The 14,647-nt window shown below is 42.7% G+C and overlaps 1 protein-coding gene across 2 annotated transcripts; it reads left to right on the top strand.

Annotated features, from left to right (window-relative positions):
- Positions 1-505: 505 nt before the first annotated feature.
- LOC138792680 (inhibin beta C chain-like) lies at positions 506-13,407 on the top strand. Of its 2 annotated transcripts, XM_069970379.1 has the most exons (3): positions 506-614; positions 917-1,270; positions 11,576-13,407. In XM_069970379.1, the coding sequence occupies exons 2-3, from the start codon at positions 925-927 to the stop codon at positions 12,310-12,312; spliced, it is 1,083 nt and encodes a 360-aa protein (XP_069826480.1). In that variant the 5' UTR covers positions 506-614; positions 917-924; the 3' UTR covers positions 12,313-13,407. The 2 variants fall into 2 exon arrangements, with proteins under 2 accessions (XP_069826480.1, XP_069826481.1); XM_069970380.1 differs by lacking the exons at positions 506-614; positions 917-1,270 and adding an exon at positions 10,363-10,782.
- The last annotated feature ends 1,240 nt before the right edge of the window (positions 13,408-14,647 follow it).

Raw genomic sequence — 14,647 nt, 5'->3', positions numbered from 1 at the left:
TTTGTAGGAGTTTGCTGTATAAAAAAAATGCACAGACCTCCTCACTGTATAACTGAACTGAAACACGCTGCTGCACACTATAAATATCTTAACATGGTACCCTATGTATAATGGATGCCATTAAGCAGCATTTATCCTAGGTATACATTGGACATTTACATCAGAAACTCCCCCGATGTGTACAATCAATGGACTTTGCCTATGCAGTATGAAACTAATCTAACAATAATATTCAAATATTTTACCCCATAAGCCCCAGACATGTTAGGGACTTAAATAAAAGAATAAAGGTCACAAAATATTTATCGGGTTACCTACAGTCTGTTGTGTTTTGGTTTTCTGATAAAATTCCACTATGAGAACTGTTTCCCAAAGAACAGAGGAAAGTTGAGAGAGGGTTAACTGTGCTCTGCTAGCCCTTCCGAGGTCACCAGATTGTGTATATTTGCTGTACTCATACAGCTTTTGTTTATTTTTTGTTTGGTGTAGAAACAAAGCTAAAATTATAGAAAACTTTGCACTTTGGGATTTTGCTACCTCACAATTTCAAAGGACACCGGAGTCAGAGCAGAAAGCAGAGCGAAACAATCACCAGCGCTAGATCTCCAAACCTCGTAACCATTTCTTCTTTATACATTTACTTTTACCCAACTATGAACTGCATAGCAAATAATACTTACTGTTACTTTTAATTAGTTATTTTTTTCCTATACAAAGAAAAAGTACCAACTAATCCTTGAGCAGTCAATATTTTTTACATGTTAATATTATGTAAGAAAATCTAAACTTTTAGCTGTTCGCTTTCTTTACGTGTGGTTTTAGCTGTCTTTAGGTATGGTTGGGTTGGTAGGCTATTTGTCTCTGCTGAAAGGCATTGTATTGTGTGTTTGCTGAACTGTTGTGTCCTTCTCTGCAGATAACATCATGACAGTCCATGTTGCTTTACCTCTATTGCTGGTTATTATGCAGGCATCAGTGGCAAACTTTTCCTGCTCATCTTGCAGTGTTTTCAACCAACCTATGGAGGCTGAAGATGAGAAAGAAATACTTCTGGAGGTGGCCAAGCAGAACATTCTGAACAAACTGCACTTGCGCCAGCGGCCAAACATTTTACAGACTGTGTCAAGGGAGAATCTGGCACAGGCTTTGCTACGATTAAATATTAAATTGGATGAGGACTATTTACAAGATTTGCCAATAAAGAATGGTAAAGGGGACAAGGAACTGGATGTTGGTCAAATGTATGAAGTCATCAGCTTTGCCGAAATAGGTATGCCATATAATATGTGTATGAAAAAGGAGATTTACTTTTAGCTACAGATTATATGTATATGTATTGTTTTAGACATAACACAATCCTAATGGTCATGAATATTGGGAGTCAGGTACCAGGATTAGTATTCCTATTTAACCCCTTCAAGACCAAGCCTATTTGCACCTAAAAGACCAGGCTCATTTTTCAAAATCTGACCTGTCTCACTATGCGCTTATGGCTCAGTGATGCTTTAACGTATGCTAGCGATTCTGAGATTGTTTTTTCGTCACATATGGCACTTTATATTAGTGGCAAAATTTGGTCACTACTTTGTGTGTTTTTTGTGAAAAACATCAAAATATGAAAAATTAAAAAAATTAGCATTTTATGAACTTTGAAATTCTCTGCTTCTAAAAAAAGAAAGTCGTATCACATAAATTAGTTACTAAGTCACATTACCGATATGTCCTCTTTATTCTGGCTTCATTTCATAAACATATTTTACTTTTTTAGGGTGTTACGGGGATTAGAAATTTATTAGCAAATTACCACATTTTCGTGAAAGTTTCCAAAACTGATTTTTTTAGGGACCAGTTCTTTTTTTAAGTTGATTTAGGAGGTTTGTATACTGGAAACCCCCATAAGTGTCCCCATTTTGGAAACTACACACCTTAAAGAATTAATCTAGGGGTATAATGAGCATTTTAACCCTACAGGGGCTGGAGGAAAGTATTCACCACTAGGCCGTAAAAAAATGAAAAATTAAAATTTTCCAATAATATATACGTTTAGATTAAAGTTTCTCATTTTCAAAAGGAACATGAGAGAAAAAGCACCCCAAAATTTGTAACGCAGGTTCTCTTGAGTACTACGGTACCCCATATGTGGGCGTAAACCACTGTATGGGCACACAGCAGGCCTCAGAAGGAAGGGAGCGCCAATTAGCTTTTCCATTGCAGATTTTGCTAAAGAAGTTTCCGAGCGCCAGGTGCATTTGCAGAGCCCCTGTAGTGTCAGCAGAGAGAAAAAAAACCCAAGTCACCCCATTTTGGAAAGTACACCCCTCAAAGAATTCATCTTGGGGTAGGATGAGCATTTTGACCCCACAGGTGTTAGAGGAAAGTATTCAAAATTAGTAAAAATGAAAAACTTTAATTTTTCCAATAATATGTTCGTTTAGTTTGAAATTTCTCAATTTCACGAGGAACAAGAGAAAAAAAAGTACCCCAAAATTTGTAAAGCAGGTACTCCTGAGTAAAAAGGTACCTCATATGTGGGGATAAACCACTGCATGGGCACACAGTGGGGCTCAGAAGGAAAGGAGCGCCAATTAGCTTTTTCAATGCAGATTTTGCTGAAGAAGTTTCTGAGCGCCAGGTGCGTTTGCAGTGCCCCTGTAGTGCCAGCGGAGTAAAATCTCGCCATAAGTCACCCCATTTTGGAAAGTGCACCCCTCAAAGAATTCATTTTGGGGTGTGGTGAGCATTTTGGCCCCACAGGTATTAGAGGAAAGTATTCAAAAGTAGAGAGTAAAAATGAAAAACTCGAATTTTTCCAATAATATGTTCCTTTAGTTTGAAATTTCTCAATTTCACGAGGAACAAGAGAAAAAAAAAGTGCCCCAAAATTTGTAACGCAGGTTCTCCTGAGTAAAAAGGTACCTCATATGTGGGCATAAACCACTGCATGGGCACACAGCGGGGCTCAGAAGGAAAGGAGCGCCAATTAGCTTTTTCAATGCAGATTTTGCTGAAGAAATTTCTGAGCGCCAGGTGCGTTTGCAGTGCCCCTGTGTCTACAGAATAGAACCCCCCCAAAAGTCACCCCATTTTGGCAAGTACACCCCTCAAAGAATTCATCTTGGGGTAGGATGAGGATTTTGGCCCCACAGGTATTAGAGGAAAGTATTCAAAATTGGCCAGTAAAAATGAAAAACTTGAATTTTTCTAATAATATGTTGGTTCAAGAACAGGAGAGAAAATGTACCCCAAAATCTGTAACGCAGGTTCTCCTGAGTACAACGGTACCCCATATGTGGGCATAAACCACTGTATGGGCACACAGCAGGGCTCAGAAGGGAAGGAGCGCCAATTTGCTGGAGCAAAACCACAGTTAGTAATAGTTATTAGAATAGCCCAGTTACTAAAATAAAACAAAAAAATGAGATTACAGGTAATGTGGGGTGGTTACGGACAGTCTGGGGTGGTTCCGGGTAATCTGGAGGTGGTTACGGGCAGTCTGAGGTGGTTCCGAGTAATCTGGAGGTGGATACGGTCAACAAGGGGTGGTCACGGGCAACCTGCTGTGGTTACGGCAACCTGGGGTGGTTACAGGCAACCTGGGGTGGTTACAGGCAACCTGGGGTGGTTACGGGCAACCTGGGGTGGTTACGGGCAACGTGGGGTGGATACGGACAACCTGCTGTGGTTACAGACAATCTAGGGTGGTTACAGGCAACCTGCTGTGGTTACGGGCAACGTGGGGTGGTTACGGACAATCTGGGGTGGTTACAGACAATCTGGGGTGGTTACAGACAATCTGGGGTGGTTACGGACAATCTGGGGTGGTTACTGACAATCTGGGGTGGTTACAGACAATCTGTAGTGGTTACGGATAAACTGAAGTGCTTATAGGTAATCCGTGGTGGGTACCTGTAATCTGGCGTGGTTACGGGCAATCTGGAGGGGGTCACTGGCAATTTGGGGTGGTTAGAGACAAGGTGCAGTAGTCAGAGGCAAGCTGCGGTGGTCAGAAGCGAGGTGCGGTGGTCAGAGGCAAGGTGCAGTGGTCAGAGGCAAGGTGCGGTGGTCAGAGGCAACGTGCGGTGGTCAGAGGCAACGTGCGGTGGTCAGAGGCAACGTGCGGTGGTCAGAGGCGACATGCGGTGGTCAGGGGCAAGGTGCAGTGGTCAGAGGCAAGGTGCGGTGGTCAGAGGCGACGTGCGGTGGTCAGAGGCGACGTGCGGTGGTCAGAGGCAACCTGCGGTGGTTGCGTGCAATCTGGGGGGGTTACATGTAATCTGGCATGATTACGGGCAAACTGGGGTGGTTATGCGCAACCTGCGGTGGTTACGGGCAACCTGGAGGGGTTACAGACAATCTAGAATTGTTACGGATAGACTGAAGTGCTTATAGGTAATCTGGGGTGGGTACATGTAACTTGGGGTGGTTACAGGCAATCTGGGGTGATTACGGACAATCTGGAGGGGGTGACTGGCAACGTGCAGTGATTACGGGCAACGTGCAGTGGTTACGGGCAACGTGTGGTGGTTACGGGCAACCTGCGGTGGTTACGGGTAATCTGGGGGGGTTAGAGGGATTTCGGGAATAAACTGCAATTATTACTATAATAAAAAGTGTGGGGTGGTTAGGGGCAATCTGGGGTGATTACGGACAATCTGGAGGGGGTGACTGGCAACGTGCGGTGATTACGGGCAACGTGCGGGGGTTAAGTGCAATCTGACGTGATTACGGATAACCTGGGGTGGTAACCTGTCACCAATCATTCATGGTGACAGGGGATAAAAAGTGCTGGGGAGCACATGGCACAAGCGATCAGCGGTATATACCGCTGATCGCTTGTACTGGGACCCCACAGGGGGGTCCCCGATCACTGCCCCATGCTCTCTGCTACCTCCGGTGGCTAAGAGCATGGAGCTTTCATTCATTTTTACTTTAAATCACTGTGAACAGACATTAGTCTGTTCACAGTGATGGCGGCGGCCATCTTGGATCTGATGGCCGCCACGGTGAGGGGGGGTTAGTGATCAGGGCACTAGGGGGGCTGATCTGGGGTCTGATTTTACTTATTTCATCTCCCCCCACTGTGGATTCACGGTGGGGGGAGATGAAATACAGCGGCGGCTCCGGCCCATTAGTGACCGCCGTATCGGCGATCACTAAGGGGTTAATGGGGGTCAGCTGCGGGATCGCAGCTGATTCTCATTATCTCCCGTGCTGTGCTCAGATGAGAGCGGGATCGCTATCCCTGCAACGATCCCGCTCTCATCAGTAACCCCGTCAGTAACAGGAACGTATATATACATTCCTACTGCACGGGGTATGTGCAATAGGAATGTATATATACACATGTTACTGACGTGAAGGGGTTATGAAAATGTCTTTATTGTATTTAAAAATTTATTTTTTAATAGACAGACATTTATTTATGAATGAGATTCTCCACAAAGAAGTCATTGTGTTCTACTGTATGCATTTCATTGCCTTATGTGTCTCCATATTTTTTCAGTTCTTTTATGAAATTCGGTTGTAAGACCCCACTATAAGATGCATTGTTTTCAGGGCTGCAGATGGTTATAGTAACACTTACCTTCACTGTCTTTACATATCTAACATAGGAAGAGATAGTTATTCCTTTTTTGGCTGACTCCTGGGTCTTTTACCCAGGGTAATAATCAGATCATTTGGATAAAAAAGACATTTTTCTCTTTTCTGCTCGGCCAAAAGTTATTGTTTTTCATCTACTAAGGCAGCCGAACGTTCATGTGTACTCTGTGGAGAGAGGAGGGCTCTAAAGTCAGACATTCTGGCAGTGGTTTATCTTTCTGAGAATAAAAAGGGTCAAGCAGTTAATCCATGATGCCTGATTCTTCTAAAGGGCGGGTTCACACTACGGAATTCTCACGGACAATGTCTGCGGAATTCCGTCAGCTGTCCGCCCGCACGGGCACGCGCTTTTCCGCCGGCTCCATAGACCATTCTATGGGCCGGCGTATTCCGCGATCCGCTGAAAGAAGTGACATGACACTTCTTTCAGCGTATAGCGGAATACGCCGGCCCATAGAATGGTGTCTATGGGGCCGGCGGAAAGGCGCCCAGATGTGCGGGCGGACAGCTGACGGAATTCCGCGGACATTGTCCGCGAGAATTCCGTAGTGTGAACCCGCCCAAAGTGTATAAAGGCTTCCCGACTCTGAAAGCCCTATTACACGGAGCGATTATCATTTAGAAATTCGCTATAATGATCGAAATTGCGGGATTATCTGTCCATGTTATAACACCCAACGATCAAACGAGGAACAAAGAATCGTTCATTTTTGTCTTTCAACATGTTGAAAAATTGTTGTTGGTAGTTCGTCAAGCATTCACATATCTATTCATTCGCCAATTAAACATGTCGTGTGGGTTGTCCAGAGGAACGATTAGCGACGTATGTAACGACGTTAAGGGGATCGTTCATAACAGTAATCGGTAAATGTAATAACTTCAGAATCGTTGGCTACAAAATTGCTAGTTTTCACTTGTGATCGATCGTTATAGCGATAATCACTACGTATAATACAGCGATAATCACTACGTATAATACAGCCTTAAGTGACAGATGATATCAAGGGTGACCTTTATGTGTCAAAATGTACTCAAAAGAATGTATGCTGTGCTCATTGTTGTAATAGGAATGCATTCCATCACTCACACTAAAAGTCAGTGTGGCAAGTCACTACTGATAACAGCATTTACATGGTTAAATGATTGACATCAGCATGATAGTTGATGTCAGTTTTTAGTGGTATGTGACACCAGCCAATATTCTTGAGATATGATGCCAGCTCCTGAGCTTGTCATATCTGCTGTCTGCTTGTACACTATACATGTATAGCATCAGATGTTAAGGGGTTAATATTAGCCTTGTATTATGGACTAAAAATGGGGTGTAATATCTAATTATTACATGATATATTTGTCATGGATTTTCTGTTGCAAAAACACATCTTCCACACCAAAACCGATAAAAAGATCACATCATGGCGCAAAAAATGACACCTAACACAGCCCCATAGGCCCAAGGATAAAAGCGCTATAAACATGGGAATAGAGCGATTTTCAGGAACATATATTTGTTAACAATGGTTTGAATTTTTTACAGGCCATCAGATACAATGAAAGTTATCTGATCCACACATCTTACTCCGTCCGGGGTCAGCGCCGTAATGGCACTCGATTGCTTCCGGCTGCAGCATAGATCTCAATGAGAGAGAATGTGTTATTATTAATAAAAAGCCCCCTCCCCTAATAAAAAGTCAGAATCACCCCCCTTTTTCTATGTTATAAATAAAAATAAACAAATAAATAAAGATCAGTGCACTTATACTAGAAGTATCAGTGCACTTATACTTCTAGTATAAGTGTAAAAGTAAAAATAAAAGTGTTATTATTAATAAAAAGCCCCCTCCCCTAATAAAAGTCAGAATCATCCCCCTTTTACTATGTTATAAATAAAAATAAACAAATAAATAAATAAACAAACATGTTTGGTATCGCCGCGTGCGTAATCGCCCGAACTATTAATCACATTCCTGATCTCGCACGGTAAACAGCGTCGGCGCAAAAAAAATCCCAAAGTGCAAAATTGCACATTTTTGGTCGCATCAAATCCAGAAAAATTGTAATAAAAAGCGATCAAAAAGTCGCATATGCGCAATCAAGGTACCGATAAAAAGATCACATCATGGCGCAAAAAATGACACCTAACACAGCCCCATAGGCCCAAGGATAAAAGCGCTATAAGTCTGGGAATGGAGCGATTTTCAGGAACATATATTTGTTAACAATGGTTTGAATTTTTTACAGGCCATCAGATACAATGAAAGTTATACATTTTACATAGCGTTGTAATCATAATGACTTGAGGAACATAGATAACATGTCAGTTTTTCCATAGGACACACGGAGTAAAAACGAAAAAAAACCCGAATTAAAGAAATGTTGGGTTATGAAAAAATTCAGCCTGTCATTGCAAAGTAAAATTAGTGCCGCAAAAAATAAGGGCTCATGTGGGTTTCTAGGTGAAAAAATGCAAGTGCTATGGCCTTTTAAGCACAAGGAGGAAAAAACGAAAACGCAAAAATTGAAATTGGCCGGGTCCTCTAAGGGTTAATACAAGACAATCATAAATTAACATTATTAATATGGGGGAGTGGGAAATGGGGGAGGAGTTAGGTAGAGCTATCTATCACTACTGAGTGATGTCTAGGGTAGGAGCAAGCAGTGCTATCGATCAGTGTGTTCTTTATTAGGGTGGGCTCACACTACAGAATAGGGGCAGAAAATCTGCTGTGGATTCTGTTGCTTCTGCCTGAAAGAATTGAAGTTTCAATTGCGTTGTGTGAACCCACCCTAGGAGGGGATAATTTTACATGTGGATATATATATATATATATATATATATATATATATATATATATGTTGTAATAATATTAAGGGACACAGTGTAAATTATACCGAATTTCAGGGGTCATTATGTTGAAATTTGGGCATTACAGTGTGTATTATATTCGATCAGACGGGATCATGGTGAGTATTATAGTAAATTTCAGAGCATCACAGTGTGTATTATAATGCATTTCAGGAGGACCCAGTATTTATTATAATACTGTCGATTTCAGAGGGTCATGTATGTATTATAATGGATTTCAGGGGGCCTTGGTGTGTATTATAGTGACTTTCAGGTCATCATGGTGTGTATTATGTATTTCAGGAGCACATTTTGTATTACGATAAAGCATAATCACACAAAAAGTGCCCTAACACATTGGGGACTCTGGGCCATTTGAAAATCACTCACAAAGGCATAAAGGGCCAAGTGCCCAATAGAGCCTAGATTTCCATGTGACAGATATAATAAAATGTAACTTTTAATAATTGTACTATATAAAAAGTGACTCGTTTAAAAACCTCTATACCACAGGCCTCTTTACTGACTTTACATAGAATGTCCACCAGCTGGTGGTACAATAGACAAGACCTATACTAGAGTAGCTGCAGAGTACCTAGATAATCACAGGGCTGTGGTAATAGAATTTAACCCTTAGGGGACACAGCCAGTTTTGGTGTTTATGACACAGCCAAATTTTTCAAATATGACATGTTTCAATTTATGTATTGATAACTCTGGAATGCTTTTACCGATCCTTGTGGTTCCTAGATTGTTTTTTCGTGACATGTTCCACTTTATGTTAGTGGTACATTTGGGCCGATACCTTTTAACTTTTTTTGTGAAAAACTCCAAAATGATGTGAAAATTAAAAAAAAATTGCATTTCTCTAAATTTGAAAGTCTCTGCCAATAAGGAAGATAGTTCTACCACATAAATTATTGATTAATTCATATCTATAACATGTCTACTTTATGTTGGCAGCATTTGGTGAACATGCTTTAACTTTTTTAGGATTTTAGAGGCCGTTATTGTTTAGTAGCAATTTTCTAAATTTTTGTGAAAATTTAAACTCTGAATTTTTTTAGGGACCAGTTCAGTTTTGGAGAATATTCTAAAGGCCTGGATAGTAGAAACCCCCATAATTCACCCCATTTTGAACTCTTAACCCTTTAAAGTATTCAAATTGACATTTAAAAAAGTTTTTAACCCTTTAGGCATTTCACAGGAATAACTGCAAAGTAAGTGTGAAAAGTAAAAATTTCCATTTTCTTGGCAGATATTCCAATTCAATCCTATTTCTTTCATACCGCACAGCTATAAAAAGTGAAATGCAATAAAACATTTATTCCTCTGAATCTGCAGTTTTTACAAATACCCCATTTGTGGACATAAAGTGTTGTGCGGGCGCACAACATGGCTCAGAAGAGAAGGAGCACCCTTTAAATTTTGGAGTGTGGATTTGGCTGGAATAAATGTAGGAGACCATTTTACAGTTACAGAGCCCCCTCCCTAGTGCCGACACAGTGGAAACCCCCCACAAGTGACGCCATTTTGAAAACTACACCCCTTAAGAAATGTAACAAGGGGTACAGTGGGCATTTGGTACCCTACAGGTTTTTTTACAGTTTTTTCAAAAGTGAGCAGTGAAAATGAAAAATCACATTTTTCATACTTATACATTGGTGAAACCCCTAATTTTTCAAATTTCAAAAAGCTTGGAGGAGAAAAAGCCCACCGATATTTGTAAAGCAATTTCTCCTGAGCACAGAAATACCCCATTTGTGAACATAAAGTATTGTAAGGGTGCACAACAGGGCTCAGAAGAGAAGGAGCACCTATGTCTGTGTGTGCACAGACGTTTACTGACACTAACGGACACTGACTGAATCTTACTCACTCTTACTAATGGACACTGACTGACGCTTACTTACAGATGCTGACTGACTAACGGATGCTGACTGACGATTACTAACGGACGCTGATTGATGCTCAGTAACGGACACTAACTGACTCTTACTAACAGACGCTGAGTGATGCTGACACTTACAGAAGGTAACTGGCGCTTACTGAACCTGCTAATGGACGCTGACTGACGCTTACTGACACCTGCTAATGGACGCTGACTGACGCTTACTGACACCTGCTAATGGACGCTGACTGACGGACAGTGAATGACGCTTACTGATGGACACTGACTGAGTTTTTTGGATGGATGCTGACTGAAGCTTACTACCGGATGCACACACACACAGCTCTGCAGATACAGCTCCCTACTGATCACATGCTGTGTCAACTCTGCAGGCTGCTCTGTTGTGTTTTTTCCCTCCTACTCTCTGACCTGAGAAACACAGAGAGTAAGTTCAGCTCACTGTATTGTGTATCTGACAGCTGGAGGGGGGTCACTTGTCTTGCATGGTGCTAAAAATGGCTCACAGTCTGAGTAGCAAACTATTTTCTAATGCAAATTGCACCCCCTGTCCTGGACCTCTAGAAGGCGACCTATGCCATTGCCGACCCCTGCCTGTGCTTTGTCATGATCCTGATAGAAGTCTTATAACCATACAGATGTATTTGATGTTGTTGTTAAAGGGGTACTCCAGCGGGGGGGGCACTTTTGTTCTGGGACCGGGGAGGAGGTGGCTGAGGGAAAAGACGTCCACTCACCTCCCCGGTTCCAGCGGCACTCCGGTTCCCGGCCGCTTCCGGGTGTCTGCCGCGGGCCCGAGACGTGACGTGGGTGGGATCCGTTTCAAGTCCGCTCAGATCCCGCCTCCTTCACTGAGTGGCTGAGCAGACCTGAGACGTCACGTCTCGGGCCCGCGTCAGACACCTGGAAGCGGCTGGGAATCGGGCACCGGAGCGCCGCGATGCGGGACCCGCCGCTGGAACCGGGGAGGTGAGTGGATGTCTTTCCCTCGGCCACCTCCTCCCCAGTCCCAGAACAAAAGTGCCCCCCCGCTGGAGTACCCCTTTAACAGTCAGTGTGCAATGAAAAAGTTCACTAAACTTAAAAAAAAATTATTTTTTCACGGATAATCATCACTATCAATTTTAGCTATGAGACAATACTGTAGTGCAACCGATAAGTGCACTATGCTCCACCATTTATTAACATTGCTTCTTATTTACCCATACTTTTATATGCAGATAACTCAAATGGTGCCAAAAGCGTTCTTCACTTTCATCTATCTACTGACAAAGACAAGCGAGAGGAGATTCACCAGGCAAATATGTGGTTGTATCTTAAGGCTGCATCCTTCAGCAAGATAACCCTCTCTGTGACTTGTAAGTTCATGCCTAAGGCCTATTTAATAAAAGGCACCACTGAGGCTAAAGCCGTAAGTGCAGGCTGGTATATGGTTCCTTTACAGATGTTCTCTGGGAAAGCCCTTAATGAAGGAACAGAAAATATATACATAGAACTGATGTGCCCAGACTGTCAGAATCCACTTAAAATAGATAATATTAGCCATGTCCATCGACCATTTCTGGCGTTAAAAGTTTACAACAAACAAGAGGACTCTCGAATTCGTAGACATATCACAGAATGCACTGGGGACATTCAGATCTGTTGTCTGAAGAAGTTTTACATTGCCTTCAAAGATATTGGCTGGAATGACTGGATAATAAGCCCAAAGGGTTATTTCATGAATCTGTGTGAAGGAAGATGTCCCGTTCACCTTGCCAGGGCACCAGGAATCGCAGCATCAAGTCATACAGCTATCTTCAGCCTCATCAAAGCAAACAATGCATATTCTAACCTCAGTCTGTGCTGTGTTCCAACAAAACGAAGGCCTCTCTCCTTTCTGTACTTTGACATCAACAACACCATTGTCAAGGCAGACATTCCTGATATGATTGTAGAAAGTTGTGGTTGCACTTAACATGTGTTGGTTTATCTCCCATAAGTTGTTTTTTTTTTTTTTTTCACTTGTATTTTTCATGAAAACCTGTGATAAACTATTAAATTATTGTAATGCTTGTAATGCTTTTTCAAACCCTGTTTCCTCCCTTTCATGTTCTGGAGCCATAAAGGCAACCAATCAGCCCAATTGGGCTGATATAGTTCCCTGAACCGCTGTATACAGCTCCTGCAGCAGCTACGGCACATACCGGCCACAGCTGCAGCAGGAGCTGTATACCCCAAAAAAAGCAGTTTAATTCCCTGGGCGTATGACGGGGAAGTAGTCATCTGGGCGGCTCCCCACCCATATCTAGTCACCACTCTTTGCCTGTCAATCATCCCCTCCGAGCACGCTGACAGGCAAAGAGGTCCCTTACTGGCCTCTCTGCCTGTCAATCATCCCCTCTGAGAGCTGTGACTAGATACGGGCAGGGAGCCGCCCAGATGACTACTTCCCCGCCGCTGCCTGTCACGCGCTCGGGGGATTTAAACTACTTTTTTCCGGTTATACAGCTCCTGCTGCAGTAGGCCCCGTCCCACCATGACATCATTGGCACATAGGCCCCGCCCCCTCAACACCCATTGGTATGGACCGACCTAGAGGGGGTGGGGCCTAGACCTTTAGGCCAGCCTGTTCCAATGGACAGGGGCCCATGTACCAATGACTTTGCGGAGGCGCAGGGCCGTGAAGCCCCGCCCACTTAGCACAATCTGCAGATGATAAAAGATCATTTTTTACTTGAACAAGCACCATGACGTATGATATAAAATGAGGTATGAAAACTGCTAAATTTACCTTTTACACCTGTGTAGAGAAGTCAGAATGCAAAAAGAAGGTGCAGGGTCACTTTAAACAATGGGACAAGACACTTACTTATTCTTACAACTGTGCATGTTATTTCTATTCATTGCTTGATAAGGTTTCTGTTCCTTGGACATTGCATATAGTTAAAGATGCTAAATGTGTAGTTGTAGAATAGTCTAGTAATATTAACTAGCCAGAAAGATAATCTTTTAAGCACTGTTATTGCATCTATATTATCCTTAATAAAGAAGAAAAAATGGTGGTAAATTATCTTTGCCTAACACATGTACTGGATCTAGCGGGTCCCCTGACAGGTGTCAGAACTCGGCAAGGGCTCACTCAGTGGCTACTTCATCTGGCTATTTATCTGTATGTGTAACTGAGAAGCACATACAGTTAAATGCACTTGAATTTGACAGAGCAAGGAGCCATTGGTTTCTCACCCCACCAGCCAACTCTTGTGGCCGCAGAAAGCATTCTGCCTCTGGCCACAAGAGGCTGCTCTCCCCCCCAGAGTTCTGGTGGCGTCACTCAAGCACTGGCCAAGCAGGACAGCGATCTGGTATCGGAAGACTGCAGTACTGCAGCCATGCAGCAGGTAAGTATGCCTTTTTTTTGTATTACGGGGGGGATTCTTACATGGGTGTGGGGGGTTAACTACTACACGAGGGAACAAACCCTGCTCTGTATAGTTCTGCTCAGCAGTGCTAGAACAGAGCAGGTAATTAGGAACTGCAGGGATTATAGCCCTGCAGTTCCTGACACCAATAGTGGCAGCAGAGGGGCCATGTTACCCTTTACTGCTGCCATTTTTTATTACAAAGTAATATTACTTTATTAAAACAATGTATTGGCATTAAAAGATTCTTTAAGTGTTGAGAGTACACCTTTAATACTACATGGGGGGGGGGGGGTAACTACTATGAGTATGCAGAAGGACATAACTACTATATGGATGCACAGATAGGGCTTAACTACTATGTGGATGCACAGAGAAGGGATTAGTACTATATGGAGGCACAGAGGGGCCTGACTATTATATGGGGTACAGAGAAGACATATCTTCTATATGGAGGGGGGGGGGCATCTACTACATGAGGATACAGATAGAGGGAATCTACTGTGTGAGGGCATAAAGGGGGCCTCAGTACTACCTTAGTACAGATTGTCTATCTTACAGATTGTCTATTTCTATAGACCTAAAATGTTTGGCAGATATGAACACGACTCAAGCGTGCTCGAGTCGATTGCTTGGCATTTTAATACTGGTGACTGACGGAGTTGGATGAAGCCCTAAGAAGTCCTGGAAAACATTGATACAGCCTATGTCTCATCTCCATCTGGCAGATTCTGCAGACATGAGGTATCACCAGGAGAAGTCTTCATGAGCTGGGCCAGATGGAGAAAAAAAAGGAAAAGTGGTTGACTCCGATCAGAAAAGATGCTCCCTGTGAGTATCTGAAAGTAATATACTGTAATCACAGCGTCGCCACGTTCCTCACTTCGCAAA

The sequence above is a fragment of the Dendropsophus ebraccatus genome, chromosome 5, assembly GCF_027789765.1.
Source record: "Dendropsophus ebraccatus isolate aDenEbr1 chromosome 5, aDenEbr1.pat, whole genome shotgun sequence".
Taxonomy (NCBI): Eukaryota; Metazoa; Chordata; class Amphibia; order Anura; family Hylidae; genus Dendropsophus; species Dendropsophus ebraccatus.
This window is presented reverse-complemented; position numbering and strand designations above follow the sequence as displayed.